The sequence below is a fragment of the Mytilus trossulus genome, chromosome 10 (genome assembly GCF_036588685.1).
Source record: "Mytilus trossulus isolate FHL-02 chromosome 10, PNRI_Mtr1.1.1.hap1, whole genome shotgun sequence".
Classification (NCBI taxonomy): domain Eukaryota; kingdom Metazoa; phylum Mollusca; class Bivalvia; order Mytilida; family Mytilidae; genus Mytilus; species Mytilus trossulus.
Genome location: NC_086382.1, coordinates 73489615 through 73509392, shown reverse-complemented (window position 1 = coordinate 73509392; position 19778 = coordinate 73489615). Strand labels below are relative to the sequence as shown.

General features: G+C 31.3%; 2 protein-coding genes across 2 annotated transcripts; one reads left to right on the top strand and one right to left on the bottom strand.

The window, feature by feature from the left end:
* Nucleotides 1–4531: 4531 nt before the first annotated feature.
* LOC134688528 (uncharacterized) lies at nt 4532–11436 on the bottom strand. Its single transcript, XM_063549312.1, has 5 exons — nt 11316–11436; nt 8392–9574; nt 7662–7900; nt 6343–6486; nt 4532–5563 (listed from the first exon to the last, which is right to left on the bottom strand). Exons 2-5 carry the CDS (start codon nt 9551–9553, stop codon nt 4580–4582), a joined length of 2529 nt encoding a protein of 842 aa, XP_063405382.1. The 5' UTR covers nt 9554–9574; nt 11316–11436; the 3' UTR covers nt 4532–4579.
* On the top strand, nt 11318–19337 carry LOC134688529 (V-type proton ATPase subunit E-like). The gene is made up of 9 exons (XM_063549313.1): nt 11318–11554; nt 12604–12669; nt 14018–14127; nt 14711–14777; nt 15716–15805; nt 16292–16360; nt 17092–17186; nt 17770–17857; nt 18773–19337. The coding sequence occupies exons 1-9, from the start codon at nt 11522–11524 to the stop codon at nt 18833–18835; spliced, it is 681 nt and encodes a 226-aa protein (XP_063405383.1). The 5' UTR covers nt 11318–11521; the 3' UTR covers nt 18836–19337.
* The last annotated feature ends 441 nt before the right edge of the window (nt 19338–19778 follow it).

Below are 19778 nucleotides of genomic sequence, written 5' to 3'. Positions count from 1 at the left end.
CGGAGCACCTGAGATCACCCCTTGTTTTTTGTGGGTTCGTTTTGTTTATTCTTTAGTTTTCTATGTTATGTCATGTGTACTATTGTTTGTCTGTTTGTCTTTTTCATTTTTAGCCATGGCGTTGTCAGTTTATTTTCGATTTATGAGTTTGACTGTCCCTCTGGTATCTTTCGTCCCTCTTTTAAGGTCAACATTTCGGTGTTGACATGAATATCAATCATGTGGTCATTTTTATAAATTTCCTGTTTACAAAACTTTGAATTTTTCGAAAAACTAAGGGTTTTCTTATTCCAGACATAGATTACCTTAGCCATATTTGGCAAAACTTTTTGGAATTTTGGATCCTCAATGCTCTTCAACTTTGTACTTGTTTGGCTTTATTAATATTTCGATTTGAGCGTCACTGATGAATTTTTATGTAGACGAAACGCGCGTCTGGCACACTAAATTATAATGCTGGTACTTTTGATAACTATTTATAGGATGCCAACTATTTTTGTTTTTATTTTAGTCCCAGTATGGCATATGCTTTATCCTAATTTATAATAAAAGGGGACAAGAAAAGCACATTTCGTTCTCACCGGAATGCCAAATGTCTTTATAAAAAAACCTGTTTAACAGTTCACAAATATGTTGACAATGAAGATCAACTATCTTGGTGATGTCAGTTTCAAAGCAGCTTTTCGTAGAATAAGTCAGCTTTCTGGTAATGTGTGTTCATTCCTTAAACAAGTTAAACCTTATATGTGTATCCATGTTTTTATGAAATGAAATGCCCAATTTTTCAATATCTTTCTCAAAAAAGAAAAGTCGAAATATTTTATACAATTGTACATGCTCTTTAAACAGATGTCTGGAATTTTAATGGTGTATATTTAGTTGATTCAGATTTCCACAACAGAAGGTTTGGCACCTATTTAGTTAGTTTGTACAAAAAAACTGATGTTGATCACTGTGTAGTAAGGGGTCACAAAAACGTTTTTTGGTCAAAAACTAGTCTGGTGACCCATATTGGTTTTTTTTAAAGCTCATTGTTTTGACCATCTTGTGTCAAATTCATAAAAATATTCATTGGACCATTTTTGAGGAATTTTAGGAAAAATAGAATTCTTTTTTACAAAATCTGTGTTTTTTGTGTAGAGCAGTGTTGATGAATACTTTCAGAGGCTTGAAAAAATCCAGTTTCTACATCAGCTACATATTTATGCATACACGTGATGTACCACCTTTGGTGACCGTTACCATGGAAATGAGTCTGGTTATATACTATTTTTACCTCAAATTTTTATAGAGGCCAATGCATAGTATATGTATGCACATTTTAAGAACAATTCAATGGTGAAAAAAAAATGTGCTATATCTGTAGGGATTCACCTTAAATTCAAAGACTAGGGTGACCATTAATGAACATATGTGTCACAGGCAACAATGATAATGTGGAATTCTTTGTAGGTATGATCAATTCCTCCTTTCGTCTTTTATAATGTGTCAATGAATAAGACCTATGCATACTTCAAGTTTTTCATTATGAGAGCCACTTTACCAGTAGCAACTAGTAGATGTCACTTTTTCTGAAGTACCTGAAATAACAGTCAATTTTGGTGGTTTTTTTTGTGAATTGTCTTCTCGTAATTTCTAGTATGTCCAGATTGTAGTTCAACCTACAATTCTTTATTTTTAAGATTTTTTTAAAAGAAATTCAGTGGTGATGGGTGGTACTATATATAAGTAGTATCTGTAAACTTTCTTCTTATCTTGTTTGGATTTTGGCAATTTTTGTTTTTGCAAATAATGTATACTCTTGTTTGTTGTTAGCCTCATTTCTGACTTTATTGTGTAATCTGTTTGCTGTCTCATTGATGTTGCCACACAAGTCAATTTATACATTTGTATTTTTAACATTTAACATAGCCTTTGAGGACCATTGGTTATAACAGTAAAATATCCTCCTTTAGTGGTAGGCTATAAAATGCCTGATATTAAAAAAGAAAATAAATTAACACATATTTTATTGAACCAGTAATAAATCAGTTGAGCAACATATAAACATAACAAATTAATATATAAAACACAGAAATAAAATATAAACTTTGGTTTTAACTTGGTATAACTTGTCCATTGAATGGTTTATATTATCATAAAAATAGAGATTTTGATCATGAGAAAGAATATGGCTTATGAAGGAAATTGTTTTATCCTATAACAAACATATTTGAGATGTTTAAAATTAGCAATACATCAATTAAATCAAGGTTTGCTTCAGATCATAATAGTATTAGAGTGAAATACTTTTTTTCAGACCAAAATACTTAAACAACACAAATGTGAACATTTTCATTTCATATATCATGTATATATACAGATTAATCCATATCAATTTGTTACCCAAACCTGAAAGATATCTGCAGTATTAATTTTATAATTATGCAGTATAATCATATGATAAACTACAATTTTGAAAATATAAATAGATTTGTTGTTTCCATTTTATTTTTACATACTTATACCAGTTTACTCAAGATAAGAATTTAAAGCAATGCATGATACAGATCATATTACATTTTAATCATTTAAAGTGCTTATTAACACTTATGGTGGTAAATATTGCTTAATAGATTGTACACTGTGAAATAAATATGACATTGTATTATGTTTAAACACATACATGTATCTAGAATTTGTAATAAACTACTTCATATCGGGATAAATATCATCTTAAGCATATATGCAGTACAAGTGAGTAGTTACAAAAACAGGACCATCAGAAGATGGCTAAAATTTTACAAACCCAAAAACATATATCTGACTTTTATGAAAATGTATGGATACAGTCATGCATCACTGTTGATGGCACTAGGAAGGAGATTTGACTTTTCCTTTTTCTTTTTTACTTCTTGAATGAATTGGCTGTTAACTATTACCATTTTATACTGATTAATATCGAAAGATGCGTACAAATAGTATCTTTCCCAATGTTTTATACAGTTAATTTCTGTTTCGAGCAGGAGCAGTATGTAACCCTTAAGTGACTATAGGGATTTTATTGCACTTAGTGTAATCTTCACAAAAAAACTGAGACAAGGTACCAAAAATATGAAATGCAATTCAAACATTTATTTTCACTAACTAAGAGTGCAAAACTTTAGCAGATTTAAGGATGAACTTAGGTGAAAATATCAAAAAGAAAGTTTTAATATTGATGCTTCAAGCCAGAAGAGCATCAGTTAAAGAACAAATAAGCTAAAAATATTGATAGGTCATGGAGCTCCTTTTCAAGGTATTTGGGGGTTTTTTAAATGGCAGGAAAAGACTAACTCTGACTTTTACTGACCTTATATTTGCAAAATTCGTTTCATTTGGGTCTCAAATCAAAGGAAGAGAAATCAGGTCTTACATGTCTTGTATGAAAAAAGTCTTATAAAAATATAAATGGGGTTTTTGGGGCAAAATATTTTACCATGTATGGAGGAAAGAACTAAGGAGTCCAAAAATCTGACACAAATTCCAAAATCTGACCTAAGTATATCCTTAAAACTTAATCTAGCTAAATTTACACGAATAAGTTTTTACATAATATATAAATATATTTAACAAATATAACAAAATAACATATTGATAAATACTCAACAGAGTAAAACACTTAATGCTCATTTTGGAATGCTCACATATTAAACAAAACATGTAAATGTCAAGAATAACATGAATAAGAGAAAAGTTAACAAATTACTAAACTGTACACAGCAAAGCAGAAAACAATGCACATTTAAAGCAATCATCAAATTCCAAAGCTCAAAGGGAAGTGACTAAACTATATCCGAATAATATATCACTTAACTGAAACTATTTGATTTTTATTTCTGGCTAATAGATCATCAACAAAATTACTTTCTTTATCAAGATCATAATTTTTGTTCAATTTTTTGATGTTTTAAAGCTTTACAAACTGTTCACAACCTTGTCCATAAGTTATGTAAACAAAATAATTAAGGTAATGAAAAAAAAATAAAAAATAATCAGTGATCATTTTATTTTACAAACATTTTAAGTTTTAAGTCCAATAAGAATTCAATAGCATCACAGGTGGAAAACTTTGATTTAAACAACATACTGGACTGGGATGCAGTTTTTAGATATGCTTTCTGCTGAAAAAAAAAATATGTGTTGTGATATCCATATAGAAAATGATCAAATAATTTCAAGATATCATTTGGCAAACAATTGTTGTTTTTTTTTGGTGCAGCTCAAGCTATGATTTGCTTTAAAACCAAAGAAACTACTGAACTGTACATTGATAACAAATTCAGGCATTTTTTTACTTTATAATCATTTATATGGTTAGCCTAAAAAAAATGAAAATATTGAAAAAAACAGTTTAGACGTGTAAACATGGTAAAAGGGCAAATGTTAAAATGCTGTTTTATTTTTTTATTTAGTGCAAAATGATAAATATAAAAAACCATTAGGGATTTGGTATAAATTCTAACCTCCTTTCTTATGCACAAAGTTTTTTCTTTCTAATATACGGTATATGAAAAATAATCAAACTTTTGATCAAATATAAATATGGAATGTGGAATAGCTATCTTCGAGAAGTAGCGATAGTAACAATGATACCAACAGCACACACTCCTAAAGTAGCAAGAGTTCTGATGCTGAAAAATCTTGCGAAGATGTCAGAACTCTCATCACTCGACTGTGTCTTATAATGAAAGTGTGCGTGATGGTCACCATTGAGTGATATGTCTGAAGTCTCTTCATATTCTATCATCTGGTCTGGAGGTATATCCCCATGCTGAGTTTGACTTTCTACAGTCTCCTGGTGAGATGTGTTATTGTTAGACGAACTATTTCTCTGAACAAATAAGACAGTACTATCAGAGTCTCCTCTCTCTGATCCCTCATGAGAATCATTGTCAGAAATACTAATGTTACTGGCATCATTATGATTGCTGCTGGGAGGGAGATCACTAGAAGAACAACTGCCATTACATGCATTATGCTGAGAAATAAATTGATCATTTTTTGGAGGTAAACAAGTACTTTGATTAATATTGTGGTCTGATTCGCTCCCTTGGCTTTCATCAGGACTAGAAACTGTATGATTATCTTCTTCTGCTAATGGTTTTAATGAATTATTGTTTTCTGTATCATCAGTGATCCTGAATTGTGCACACTCGTCCATGGGTGGTTTAAATGTCACATGACAGTCAGCTGATTTATCTGATGATTCACCATTTATTTGATTATTTTCAGAAGCTGAAAAGGTCATAAGTATATCAGCCAATGATATTGTTTTGTGTTCATCATGAGAATGATGATTTTCATTAATGATTTGATCGCAAGCAGACTCATCTGGTGGGGGTACAAAAGTCATGTGATCTCCAGAAGATTTATCTTGTATAGAAATCTTGTGATTTACAGATGCTTTGTCTTGTCCAAAAGTTACAAATTTTATGTCTTCAGTAATTTGATCAAGCTCTTCTCGAGGTGAAGTGTTTTCTGAGGAACTATTATGTGGACTGATAGAGGATGACAGGCTGGAATCATACTGCATTACAGCTCCCTGAAGAACATTAAACATTAAACATGATAGAAGATGAATGTTAAGGAAAATTCATTATATTTTTATATTTTTTATTACATGTACCTATAGAAAACTACTTTCAAACAGAATAGTATATAAACATATTCACTGTCATGGTACTACAATCTGTTGTTACCTATATTTTGGCATTGCCCAAGGTCATGTTTTTCTCTTGACTGTTAATGACATCTTTAACCTAAATCAATTGGATATTGGATGTGTACTGATTGATAGTTTAGTATAAGATTCATAACTGTTTTTAATTGTAGATATTGGCTTTTGACTAGCTGTCAGTAACTGTGAGTACTCTCAGATCTCAACTTAGTGGTGTTTTTTTGTTGTTGTGCTGTAACACCATTTTCCCAATTATGGGGAGGGTTGAGCGCTCACAAACATATACAACCCTGTCTCAATTAAGGAGGCTGTTTTTCAGTGGTTGATGTAGTTTATTAGTTTCTTCAATCGAGTTGCTACATATTTTTGCTGACTATAGGGAATGCTTTTTCTCATTTTTTAAGGCTATAAGGTTGCCTTTATTTGCTAAAATCCACTTCATTTGAACTTTGGTGGATAATTATCTTATCGGCAATACTATTACATCTCCTTACATGTTCATATACCTTTACTTCTATAAAAATGAGTTTGCCAACTTTAAAAATGTGGTGTGTTTTATACATGTCACCTTTAGGGTGGATATTTACATATTCAATGTTAAAGAACATGAAAGACCTTATCCTATGGTGGTTATTTCCCCTTACCCATCCTCCTTGTGATGTGATAAAGTCTGAGTATAATTCTGAGATCAATCTGACTGTGTTGTTTACCAGATGTCCAAACTCAGTGTACCCAAACTCTGCTACTCTCCAGGCTACACTTTGTCCATACACCAACAGTAAAGCTACCTAAAAAATGCAAAAGTTTGTACTGTTATATAGACAAAACAGTAATTGTGTTTGTTAATCAAACAATAAGCATTCAACTCTTATAAAAAAAAAATCGTTTGATATCATGTTTAAATAAAATATTTCAAAAAGTTATTGTGTGATTGCGGTTTGCATAATATGAGTGGCAAATATTTTATGTTTACACTTATACACATTTGACATAGAAATTACCTTAATTGTCCTAATCTGAATCAAAATAACTGATGCAAGCTATACTTATGTAGTTTTAACATGGGTAGGCATTACATTTGAGTTATTTTAGCCCTCACTATTGCTAATTGGGCAATAATAATCATGAATATAATGCCTACCCATCATTTGCCCATGTTAAAACTACAATAAAGTATAGCTTGCATCAATAATTTCTTAAATATATAAAGTAAAAATAAAGTAAATATATAAAGTAAAAATAATATAACTGAGAATAAGGGCAAACAGGTAAAAAGATTTTTGTTGAAAGCAATAAAACAGATTTTGAACTTAAACATGTCTAAAGTAAATTAAGCCAACTACTATACAGGTATGTCAGTCAGGGGTACTATGTGTACAAGTATTTTTTATTTACTTCAAGAATTACCCGTAAATAAAATAAACTTATATATTAACTTAATTATAATGTTTGAATAATCTCCCCTTATATAATTAATTTTCTTAATTTTTTTTTTACAAAAATCCCACAAAAATTCTCAAGTTTTTAGATGTAAAAACATGCCTTTATCAATTTTCCTCAGGTACAAGTAGTACCCCTGACAGTATGTAATACACTTTAATAAAGTAATCAATCTTTAAAGAGACTAACAAACAGTGTGTGTTGTTTAAATAAAATTGAGAATGGAAATGGGGAATGTGTAAAAGAGACAACAACCCAACCATAGAAAAAACAACAGCAGGAGGTCACCAACAGGTTTTCAATGTAGCGAGAAATTCCCGCACCCAGAGGCGTCCTTCAGCTGGCCCCTTAACAAATATATACTACCGGTAGTTCAGTGATAATGAACGTCATACTAATTTCCAAATTGTACACAAGAAACTAAAACTAAAATAATACAAGACTAACAAAGACCTATTTCATGCTAAATAATATATTTCTACTGGTAGTGCTTTTTGTTGTTGTTTGCCATAGTTAAACATACTTGTCTCCAGCCTGGAACTTCTTGGTCAATCACAGAACAAGCAACACATCTGAAATTTTCATAGGAGACAACAGTTTGTTCTTCTGTACACAGACCTGCCACTGCTGTAGTCAAACGATCACCATAGAAATCCTTTATCTCGTCACCAATTCTGGCTAAGGTCATGGCTGCTTCAGTATGGGGAGACAATGGGGCAATAAAAGGGGATTCTCCAGGAGTAATCAGATGTCTTCTTATAGCTGAAGAAAAACAGTTATGATTGGTTATATATCAGAGAGAAACAGTGTAAGAGTTATTAAGTATGACAATAAAAGAAAGGTCATTGAATTGTTTAAAAATTCAAACATATTTGGAATTCATAATACATTGTAATACTTAAATAAAGTCATCTATGATATCATTTCTATAGTCAAAATATCATGCAATGTTATGTTCAAATTGTTGTTTCAAGTTAAATTTCAAAAGTCATAAGAGAAATAAAACTGGTTTTATTTTCCTCAAAAAATTAAGAAATGAAAATTAATAGAAATACACAACTTTTAAGAACTATTTTATCTTGTTTAATCTTATTACAATGATCTGAAAAATTCATTCTCAATTTGGACTAGACAATACTAGAAGACGAAATGGTGAATATTTTTTGTGCATCCTTCATCAAGTATCATCATGATCATCTTTTATCAGCATAAACTTAAAATAAAGGATGTGCTTCAGACTATTTAGTAATTACCCTCATCAACTTCTGATTCCAGAAACAGCATCTGTGTATTGACTTCATCTTGTACAGTGGAAAGGACTTGACGAATCTCTGTTCTCTGTTCTTCTTCCCATTCCTGCTGGTCTCTAATAACTAAGCGTAACTTGCTACGATCGGCTGATCGATCTGTTGTACCACTACTGCTTCCAATATCTAAGGATACACTCTCTGATTCAGTTACTCCTAACTTTTCATTACTGGATGGAAGATTTTCTGTAGGTGACTGTAAATTTTCAGTTGCATGATTGGAATGCGTAGATAATTTTCCCTCATTTCCAGTCTGTGCTATGCAATATTGTACTTCTCTAAACATAGGTTGTTCTTCATGAAAGATATCGTCTTCCAGACCAACTCCATCAGTAGAAATGTCTCCAGCCACTGTGCTAACATCAGTTTCTAATTCACTCTCACTCTTCACAATAGACAACCTTTGATCTCTGCTGCCACGTCCACCTGGCTCAGTAAAACTGCTAAACAAACTGGATGTAGTGGACTCATACTCATCATCAGCATCACTAGTGTAACTCAAATTACCTACTTCACTACTCAACTCGCTTTCTACTCTAGATCGTCTGTAGTTCAAGAAGGGGGTACTTCCAGAAACAAATGGCTTATCAACATCAGTAACTGGGGAACTATCAGATTCCTGAAAGTATCTGCCCTGGTTTAAACCATGATCAAGGGAGACTGATTTAAAATGTCTTTTATCATGAATTTTATCAGCAGATGATGATTTAGTAGGTTGGCTGTCACCTAAATGTCCTTGGAATGGTTCTACAGATGGCTCATTTAACTTCTTGTGTTCTTTTTTATATTTATAATTTACATTGTCCTCTGAGGCATGAAATGATGAATCTAAATGACCTAGTTTATGTGTTTTAACTAGTTTCCGTGGTGATGTTGGAAAGGACTGATGACCTTTCTTAGAATGGAAAGGAAATGGATTCGAGTCTGATGCAGCACTTGATGTGGTAGATGAATAAACACAGCCAGGATGTCTTTCGTGTGGATTCTGACCAATAAAATTCAGGACAATAAATTTGGTTTCAAACGCAAAACTTTCGGGTGAAGGACTGGAGGTATCTGTTGATGGACTGAATGATTTGTTGGAATGATGTAGTTCCTTGCTTGCCATCGTCTTATCATCATTCTAATCCTGTAAAAATAGACATACATATTATCAATGTAAAATTACTTGATTGTATAAAAAAAGTTTTTGAATAATTTTGTCTTTAGGTAATTAAAATGGGCCTTTTAATGACTAATCATCATCTGACACTATAATCTCATGAATTTTTTTTTTTTCCATGATGGATCAATTATCCTTTTAAATGCCATAAATCCTTTATCTATAGATCCTGAAAAAGTATGCTGTTTAATTTTTGAACCCCAAAAGCAATTATTGCAACCTGTAATTGAGTGCTTGTCTTTGGTTCATGTCTGTCACATGTGTCATACTTTATAGTTTTGTAAATTGAATTGCTATAAATCAAATCATTAGTTTTCATGGTTTTCTTGTTTAAATATATAGCCTCACATTTTTTATGTCAGTGCCTTTAAATGCTGGCTATAATTAAACATCTGACACCACAATGGAAAAGTGATTTTTGTATGATATCAATTGTTCAAGAGATGCAGATTCTCAGTTAACAGTAGCAGATTTCAAAATAGTGATAAGGTCTTTTGTTGAAGGCAACCTTATCAATATTTGATTGTAATTACTGGACATTACAAAGGTTATCTAAACATTTAGATGTTGCAATAGAGAATGTGCGAAGCCACAAAGGAAAAGTGATTGTCATATATGACGTCAATAATTCAACATGTTCAAGACTTGAAGTTTCTTAGATTCCCAAATTCCATGAATACTATGATATGAAGTAAAATAGGGCTATAATCATTATAATAGTATTTTTCAAAATGCTGATACCTTACCATTATTTACCAATCGCATTACTGTTCATGACAAAATATTTAGCATAACAGCCAAATGGTGGAAGATTCAATATAAATTCAAACCCTAATGAATAGAATGGTATAACATAGAATGTCATTAGATAGTTCAGTATGCTGTCTGCTGTAGAAAATTTGCCTTTCTTTGGGGCGAGTTGGTAAACCAGAGTAAGGCAATTTTTTTAAAAGTGGGTCGAGTTGGTGAAAAAGTGGGGCGATTTGGTGTGGGGTGATTTGGTGATTTTTGTTCTAATTCCTTTACTCATATAAAAGCCTTAAGACTATTAGTTTTGAAACACTGGATATTACCATTTGACCAAAGAATCTGTACCTCTTGAACTATACACCTTATCGCTATTTGTCCGCCATTACTGGAGTGGATATTACACAGGTTCCCGTAAAATTTTGATGTCATAAAACAAAATAGCTCACACCACAATGGAAAAGTGATTGTTGTATGCGTCAAACTTCAAGCATGTCAAGCGGCCTGGTCAGCTGGGAAAAGGGATCAGGTGTATACACCTTATCGCTATTTGTCCGCCATTACTGGATATCACACAGGTTCCCGTAAAATTTTGACGTCATAAAACAAAATATCTGGAAAAGTGATTGTTGTATGCATCAAAAGTTCAAGCGGCCAGGTCAGCCAGGATTAGCAATAAGGTGTATTGATGTCATGTATATACAACAACCTCTATTTCATTGTGACACAAAATATTTTCACTTATAAATGTGAAAGTCATGTTAGGGGAACCTTTGAGTTGTCCTGGTGATTATAATCATGTATGTTTGTTACCCGGAAACAAGTTTTACCAGCAAAATTTATATAGTGTTACTGTGTTGATTCCAATCATTATCAGCAGTGTGTGCGACCCATTTAGAAACTTTTTTTTATATGCAAATTTGCGATAAATATCTAGCGGTATTTGATTTATTATCTTTACCGGTGATTTTAGTTTGTAACAGTCTCCATTCTTATCGTCATATCAAGCAGAATACTTCTCTTTCGACAAAAACTTTCGTCTGTTCTAAAGCGGAAGTTCCAAAATGTGAAATACGTCATAGTTTTTGAGGTCGACTGCAATCACGAGATTTTAGACGACACATTAACCAAAAAAGAACTGAATTTCTTAGTTTATTGCTGGTAAAAATGGCTCTCAGTGATGCAGACGTCCAGAAACAGGTATGAACTGTTACTTTATAGTGTTAATTTCAAGTATACGTTTCTATTCGTAGATTATTAAGTTGACAAGCAAAAAGGGGTATAATTTTGGCACTATGATTTGACATAATTTTTTCAAAACTCTGTCTGCAGGATAAAACAATATTGTGAGGCACTTATTGAACATACCAGTATTTTGCATTATACTTTTTCATCACTGCAGTAACTTAATCGTGAGCATAGCTATAATCCATCTGACACCTAAAAATTCTGACAGTTCAGTAGGGGAGTCCAACAGATCAACAGATCAATACAGATCATCGATAATGATCCAATACTCAGCCAGTCAGAAAATCTAACAATCAAATGGTACGACACGAAGCTGTGCTGCTGAAAAGGATATATGGTTGTGGTTTTTACATAACCCTTAGCATACTGGCAAAATAACTGCCTTTACGCGACAGTCTTTAATGTTTTTAATCAGAATCACACTCGAATACACCTTATCACTATTTTTTTCCGTTATTATTGGACATCCCAGATGCCCCTTTAAAATTTTGACGTCATATTAATCATGTTAATAGAAAAGAAACATCATGAACATTGTTGATGAAATATTCACTTGCAAGTAATTTAGTAAATAAATTAACCTCATTGAATTTGTATTCTTCATGTGACATTCAATAAACGTATTTACACTTTTGGTATTTAGCTGTATCTTGCCTCCAAATGACCTTACATCACCTCCAAATAACCTTTTGATGTCAAGCAACAATCACTTTTTAGTTGTGACGTCATATGTTTTGAATTATGAAGTCAAAGTTTACGGGAACCTGTGTGATGTTATGTAATGGCGGACAAATTTGCATACAAGTGTAAATACGTCTATTTAACCCAATGGCTAGAGATTGGTTGCACATGTAATTAGTTGTGTTATATATTCAAATTAGTGAACATGAATTTGACAGCTATTAAATGCCCCTTTAAATGTAGTAGAGACTAGTTCTAGGATACCTGACTCCACCATGAAATTCCTTTTGTTCATTTGCTATCTTTTATGTTAATTTCAGATTAAGCACATGGTTGCATTTATAGAACAAGAAGCAAATGAAAAAGCTGAAGAAATTGATGCCAAGGTAATTATAAGTGTTCTCATTATTATGATTATTGTCATTCATCCACATACAAGGGACGTAAAGGGGGGTATCTGCACAGAAGAACACGAAATAAAATTGCCATTTCACTATGAACAAACAATTAAAAATTTCTTGCACATTGATCTTTTTCACGATTTTACGATACACAGTGAATAACGAACCTTTTTCACGGCAGCATGTGAAATAAAAATGGCAAAACATGTTGCAGGAAAAAATAAATCTTTAACACCCTCATATACTATGCACAATCATGACAATGTAAGATGAATGAGAGACATACACATGTACAAACAATGTTTATGATGTACAACCATACTTCATGTACTTTGTTAGAACTGAAATGTTTCTTTATATACATGTGCCTTTGTTTCATCTTGATCATCATTGATAGTTCAACTTGAAGACATATTCTGAAAACTTACAGGATCAATGATCAGGTACAGTGCAGTAGGTGGACCAAACTTATTTTCTTTTAACTTTAAATAATTTCCCTTGTAATTTTGCCTTGTTTACACAAACACAAATTTTAGTTCATTCATATCTAATTTTTGTTAAATTTTTCTCCATTTGTAAACAATCATGACATTGTAGTTAAAAGTATTGAATTTTTGAATAATGTTTTACTAATCATAAGGAACTAAAAAATCTAGAGAGTTGCATGTAATACCCATTTTTAAAATCTCTAAAAGTGTATGATCTTAGAACATGTAGGATTTTAGTACCATGAAAACAAATCTTATGTTTATAGGTATAATATTAAAAGTGTGTTTCACTTTTGAGTGAGTGGTTGATAATGTCATGGATGTCTCCCCCCCCCCCCCCCCCGCAAAAAAAAAAAAAAATCATGAACTTTTCTGTTGAACTAAAGTTGATTTTGATCGTAAGACATTTGTTGAAAATATTTACTGGTTTGATTAAATTCATACATGTCATATATACAATTAACATGCAAGGGGCAAGTTAAGACATACCATGTATACTGTGGATTCATTCATTTTAGAGAGTACTCATTTTGGTTGACTGGGGGGGAATTGTATTCCATGATTGGATCATGTGGATATTCATGATATTTGATTTAAATTGGTGGTTGTATAAAACTTGTACTTCGTATATGATTTCAATTCCTCGTGTACACTGTACCTATACCCAGCAAATTCATGAATAAAATGAATACATGAATAAGTGACAGTTATGATCTCTTTAGACGAAAGATAACGAAAATACAGGCAAGGGTAACGATAGATTTTTGACTTAGAATTCACAAAAACTAGAAAGGTTGTAAAAAAGATTTGTAAGCAATTACTTGAATTTTATGATGTATTTACAGGCTGAGGAAGAATTTAATATAGAAAAGGGAAGACTTGTACAGCAACACAGAGTAAAGATCATGGAATATTATGAAAAGAAAGAAAAACAAGTAGAACTACAAAAGAAAATGTAGGTGGTATTTTAACAGCAGATCATCCTTTAATTAGATACTAGACGATTTGGTAAGAGTGCCAATAAGACAACTCTCCATCCAAGTCACAATTTATAAAAGTAAAACATTATCGGTCAAAGTACAACACAGAGCCTTGGATCACACCAAACATTAAGCTATAAAGGGCCCTAAAAAAGAATTGTATATGTATAAACAAACATACAATGTACATGATATAGATGTAAGCTACTTTACACATTTGATGTGTGTGTAAGTATATGTACATACTATCATAAGTATGCTTACTAACATCTACAAATGAACAATATTTGGAAAACATACCACATCATAATTTGGCTTTAAACTGAATATTAAAATTACATACATGTAGAGCATCATTAAAGAAATTACAATACTAGCAAAATTAAGATTAAAACTTTTATTAAAAAAAATAACAAATATAACTCACCTGGTATTTATAGATTGCATCTGTCATGTGACAGCATTTATCATGTTTATAGGAAACAGATTGCTGCAGAATTTGTTTATTTAACAATATTAAAAATATCAGTATAGAATTGTACATTGATTTATTTTCAGTCAAAACTCTAACATGCTGAATCAGTCAAGATTAAAGATTCTGAAGGCTAGAGAAGATCAATTAAAGGTAAATATTCAGTGAACTTGTATGTTTAACTTTAATTAATCTGCAATTATTTGAAAAATCATATGTGGCATAAAATATTCAGTTATTAACTCCTTAAAACATGCATGTAGAAGAAGATTGTGCAGAGTCCTTAGTTCTATTTGGCCAGCATTACTCTGGATGATAATCTGTAAAATGTAAATACTGCATAATTAGGTCTTCAACATGCTCAAGATACAAATGAGTATTAACAAATTGCTTATAAAACTGTTTAAGTCTTTATACAACTTCTCTTTTTGGTAACTGAAGAAGCACATTGTATTAATCATAATTACATAGCTGTATACAAAAATTGTCAACCTGAACTTGCAGTAAGGTTTGGGATTTTGCTCAGAGTTTGAACAACTCACTGCAGCTATTCAAGAAAAAAAATCCAAAGGAACAGGTGCTTTGCTTTTGGACTAGTGCATGTAGTAATTTCATGTCATTGACTTATACTCTACATCTTGTGTTTTTCGTTTCATTCTTAAAGGCATTTGCTTTTCTGCATATTCTTTCAAATTGTAGGCCAATGTATATTAGGCAGTCATACCTGCTAACTTTTCAAAAGGCCCATGGGGGTTTTGCGTGCAAGATGGCTGTCATAGTCCTAAAAAACCCTCAAGGGAGCCTTCAAATACATTTTAATGTTTTTTGGCTTCTTCATACTTGTATAAGCCTGAATTCATTGGAAAATTAATTGTTTTGATTAAATTGTGGACAAAATTGCTCTTTCAAAATTTCAATTTGGGAGCCTCCATGGGGGAAATCCCCGCAAATAGTGACAGTTGGCAGGTATGGGCAGTTAAACTCATAAATCATGTTAACTCATAAATTTCTTGAAGGACTATTAAAGTCAATTAACAACAGAATGTTTCAGGCATTGAACAATAAAATGGTTTGTTTTAATTCTCTTTCAGGAACTTTTAGAAGAAGCCAGAACTAAATTACACAATATTACAAAGGATAAAGCTAGATACAGGAAATTATTGGAAGGTCTGATCACTCAGGTAAATTTACATATGCAAAGACTTTATTGTATAATAGGGACGAACATTTTAAAATACTTAATTTTGAACATTTTAAGATTCTTGCATTATTATAGAAATGACAGTCATGACAGTTCTTTATTTAAAAAAATTGCCACCATTAGTTTTGGATTTGACGGTTGCAAATATCCATTTTACCAATTTCGCTACAGAAATTGTTAGTGCATTGGTTATTGTCATTGTACATATTACACAATGAATAAAAATGTAAGATAGTCATTGCCATTTCAGGAAATACTGCATACAACATGTACAAATAAAACTAAAAATTAAATCACTATATATTTTATTTGTGCAAGCATTTCTTGCCGTTTTCTAATAATAAATTTACAGACATGTCTAAAATTAGTAGTAAAGCATCATTACTTTTAGCATGGTCTGTATATCTGGCTTTAATATTTTTTCATATATCAACCTGTATATTCAGGATTTATTTTTATTTTTCAGGGTCTTTTCCAGCTGTTAGAGGGAAAAGTACAAGTTATGTGTAAACCAGAAGATACCAGTGCTGTACAGGTTTGTCATCTTAATCATAGATTTTGTGATAACTTGCTGTTTTTATTTAGATTTATTGATCCTCCAATTACTTATTAATGAATTTAAACATATATATATGATGATACTAAGGAGTAATTTCTATCAATGCATCATGAAACTGAATCTTAGTTTATTGGCTGTGAGGATATTCTTAGCATTGCTTTAAACTTTTAACCATTCTTATGTAACTTTTTCCACTGTAAAGACTCAAATACATACCTTATTCAATCAAACTGGTCTCATACAGATAGATTTTGTCAGATTAGGTTCATCAGAAGATGAAATATGAATTCCTTAACTGACAACAGTTAAGATGATTTATACTGAAGTCTTTTCTTATTTCTGTTATTTGAACAAATCATGTAACAATACTTACTATTTAAATGCTTGAACTACTTACTGTAAAAGCAGAATTTTTTGTGCAGGATTTAATTTTGTGTATTAAATGGAAAAAATATATCCACGAAATTAAAACCTGCATGAAAATTTAACCTTCATATATTATCACTTCCATTTACTGGCAACCATTAAAATAACTCCACATGGAATCTTGTAGAGACAAAACCACGAAATTTTAACCTCACAAAAAATAAAGATTCTGCAGTTATATATATCAGCAAGCCAGGTACAAATATCTGTAATTACCATAAACAAGTTGTGTAATTTTGATGTATGCCACATATGTTATTGTTCAAATTACTGTTTTGTAGGAATTACTGCCATCAGTAACTAAGAAATACAAAGATGCTACAAAGAAAAATGTTATAGTAACAATTGATCAGGAAAATAGACTAGGTCCAGATATGTAAGTATCATTGACAAACAAGTATACAATCATTAAAAACACTTCAAGTTTGTTGGTAAGATTAGAATTCAGTAGAAGAAAACGGAAAGAGGGCCATGTTGTTTCTGTATGTTAATTACAGCCATTTAAATACACAATACCATGTTGTGCACTAAGTTCAGTGATCAAGTTTATTATTTGCCATGACATTGTTAAAATTTGCATATTGCATGTAATTGTCACCTGCAACTCAAATTGATTAACTGTACATGATTTTATTGAAGACCACAAAAATCCCAACAAACAAATGAACAATTTACCAGAAATAATAAATTCTTAAGCATAAGAATTCATATTATCATATACAATTTATATAGACTCTTTGTCTATCATCCGAGTTTTAAAAAGACCTATCACAGAATTACTTGTAGAATAAACTTTGATTTATTATCATTTTAGAATCTCTTAGCTGAATTAAATTATATTTTATGTCAAACTGTAAGAGATTAACATATATGCTATAAGTAACAATATCTACTGTAGTTATTAAATAAATCATTTTCCTTTTTTGTCAGTTTCACAATGTAAATCTATCTATTTACAGATCTGGAGGTGTTGTATTACTGGCAGTTAACAACAAATTGAGAGTAGAGAATACACTAGAAACCAGATTAGATTTAATTAGTCAACAGGTAAATAGTGATACTGTCAAGTTTACATTTCATATAGTGACAGTTCTAGTGTTTCAGTGTTTGATGAGGTCTTATCTATGATGACGTAAATTCTAGTCTGAAATGTTTCAGTGTCTGATGAGGTCTTATCTATGATGACGTAAATTCTAGTCTGAAATGTTTTAGTGTGTGGTGAGGACTTTTCTAACGTTGTCTTGTTTCAAATCCATTATGCTATTTTGATCCCTTCCTAGCGTGTTGAGATGGACATGAAAATAAAGGGTGTCTGTCTGTCCGATCTTGATGACACTATCACTTGAACAGTTCTTGCAAAATTTTTATGCAACTTAAATCATAGGTTCTTTTCAGTATAAAAATCAGTGACGATGAATTATTTTTAAAAGAGTTATATCCCTTGGAAATATTAGTTATATGGAAAATTACATAGTTAATGCTCTCAACTATTCAATATGCCAATCTTTAATGATACTAATTTCAAAGATTTATATCAATATTGGCAATATCTCTATGATGTCTCAGACATGTTCGAGAATCAGTGCTGCTCAATTATTTTCAAAGATTAATGCTGCTTGGAAATATCAATTATATAAAAAAAAATTGCTTTGCAAGTGCTTTCACATGTACTATTCTAATCAGTTTGTTAAGCTTATTGCATAGGTTTAAATCAGCAATATCATAGGACAAGATCATTAATCAGTGCAGATCTATGAAAGTAATGCCCCTAGGAAATATTAATAATATGGAAAATTGCATTGTGTATAGTCTCATGTGTATAATTGTCAGATAAAATATGTGCAATGCAGGGAACAATGAAAATCTGATCATTTATAGCAAATAATTTAATGTTGTGGTAAAGTTTTCATTGCCTGTTGAATGGAACAACTGAATGTTTCTAATCTAATTACGTATTTTCAGATGGTACCAGAATTAAGGAACATTCTCTTTGGAAAGAATCCCAACAGGAGATTTATGGATTAAGGATACAGATCTTATACAACATTCCATGACTGTTATCTTAGGCTAGATTGAGTAATGAATATTAGTATCAACACTTCTACACTAAATTTACATTGTAAATCTTATGTCATTTACTCGAAACATTTTATTCAGAAATTATTGTCTTGCAAGTCATTATTCTAGTCACATTGCAATAGAAACATAAAGGCTTAGAACTTTAGGAATATCTACTATATCTTTAGAAAATAATACATTATGTTTTGTTGTTAATAATTAGAAAAAGTAAAAATGTTTCAACTACCAAACAGGATGTTGACAAAGTCTAAGTTCTATGCATGGATAAAGTCTCAAAATAATAAGTAGCTAAATTCTTATGTTTTACGCTATTTAAGACGTATAGTGAAGTATGTTAAGTTATATGTAATCAAGTTTATATAGATATTTTAATCATGTGATCATTTCTCTGGTAGAAAAAAAATTAATTGTTTATTGTCTGTATGTAAAATAAATATACAAAAGAAAACCGACTTATTATTATGCCCCATTTATGGGGATTATAATTTCTGGTCAGTGCCTCCGTCTGTTCGTCTGTCTGTCCCGCTTCTTGTTAAAGTTTTTGGTCAAGGTAGTTTTTGATGAAGTTGAAGTCCAATCAACTTGAAACTTAGTAAATATGTTCCCTATGATATAATCTTTCTAATTTTAATGCCAAATTAGAGATTTAACCCCATTTTCACGGTCCACTGAACATAGAAAATGATAGTGCATATGAGGCATCCGTGTACTGGGGGCACATTCTATCGCTATTAATTTTCATGTCATTTTCGACATCACAATTTCATTAATAACTTATTCAAGATCAATCAAAGTATTCTATTATTCTAGAAATCAAGTGGTGAGTCTATTTCAGTTTTTGTATCCCATTCGATAAAGTTACAGGGGAGATATGATAAGCAATGGCACT

Excerpts from the sequence above, each read along its gene's own strand:
- LOC134688528 (XM_063549312.1), bottom strand. The coding sequence starts at position 9,553 with ATGGCAAGCAAGGAACTACATCATTCCAACAAATCATTCAGTCCATCA. Across the intron at positions 7,901-8,391 it reads GGAATCAGAAGTTGATGAGG|CTATAAGAAGACATCTGATT; the intron begins GTAATTACTAAA and ends GTTTTTCTTCAG. Across the intron at positions 5,564-6,342 it reads TCACATCACAAGGAGGATGG|GGAGCTGTAATGCAGTATGA; the intron begins GTAAGGGGAAAT and ends AATGTTCTTCAG.
- LOC134688529 (XM_063549313.1), top strand. The coding sequence starts at position 11,522 with ATGGCTCTCAGTGATGCAGACGTCCAGAAACAG. Across the intron at positions 14,778-15,715 it reads CTAGAGAAGATCAATTAAAG|GAACTTTTAGAAGAAGCCAG; the intron begins GTAAATATTCAG and ends ATTCTCTTTCAG. Across the intron at positions 15,806-16,291 it reads TGGAAGGTCTGATCACTCAG|GGTCTTTTCCAGCTGTTAGA; the intron begins GTAAATTTACAT and ends TTTATTTTTCAG.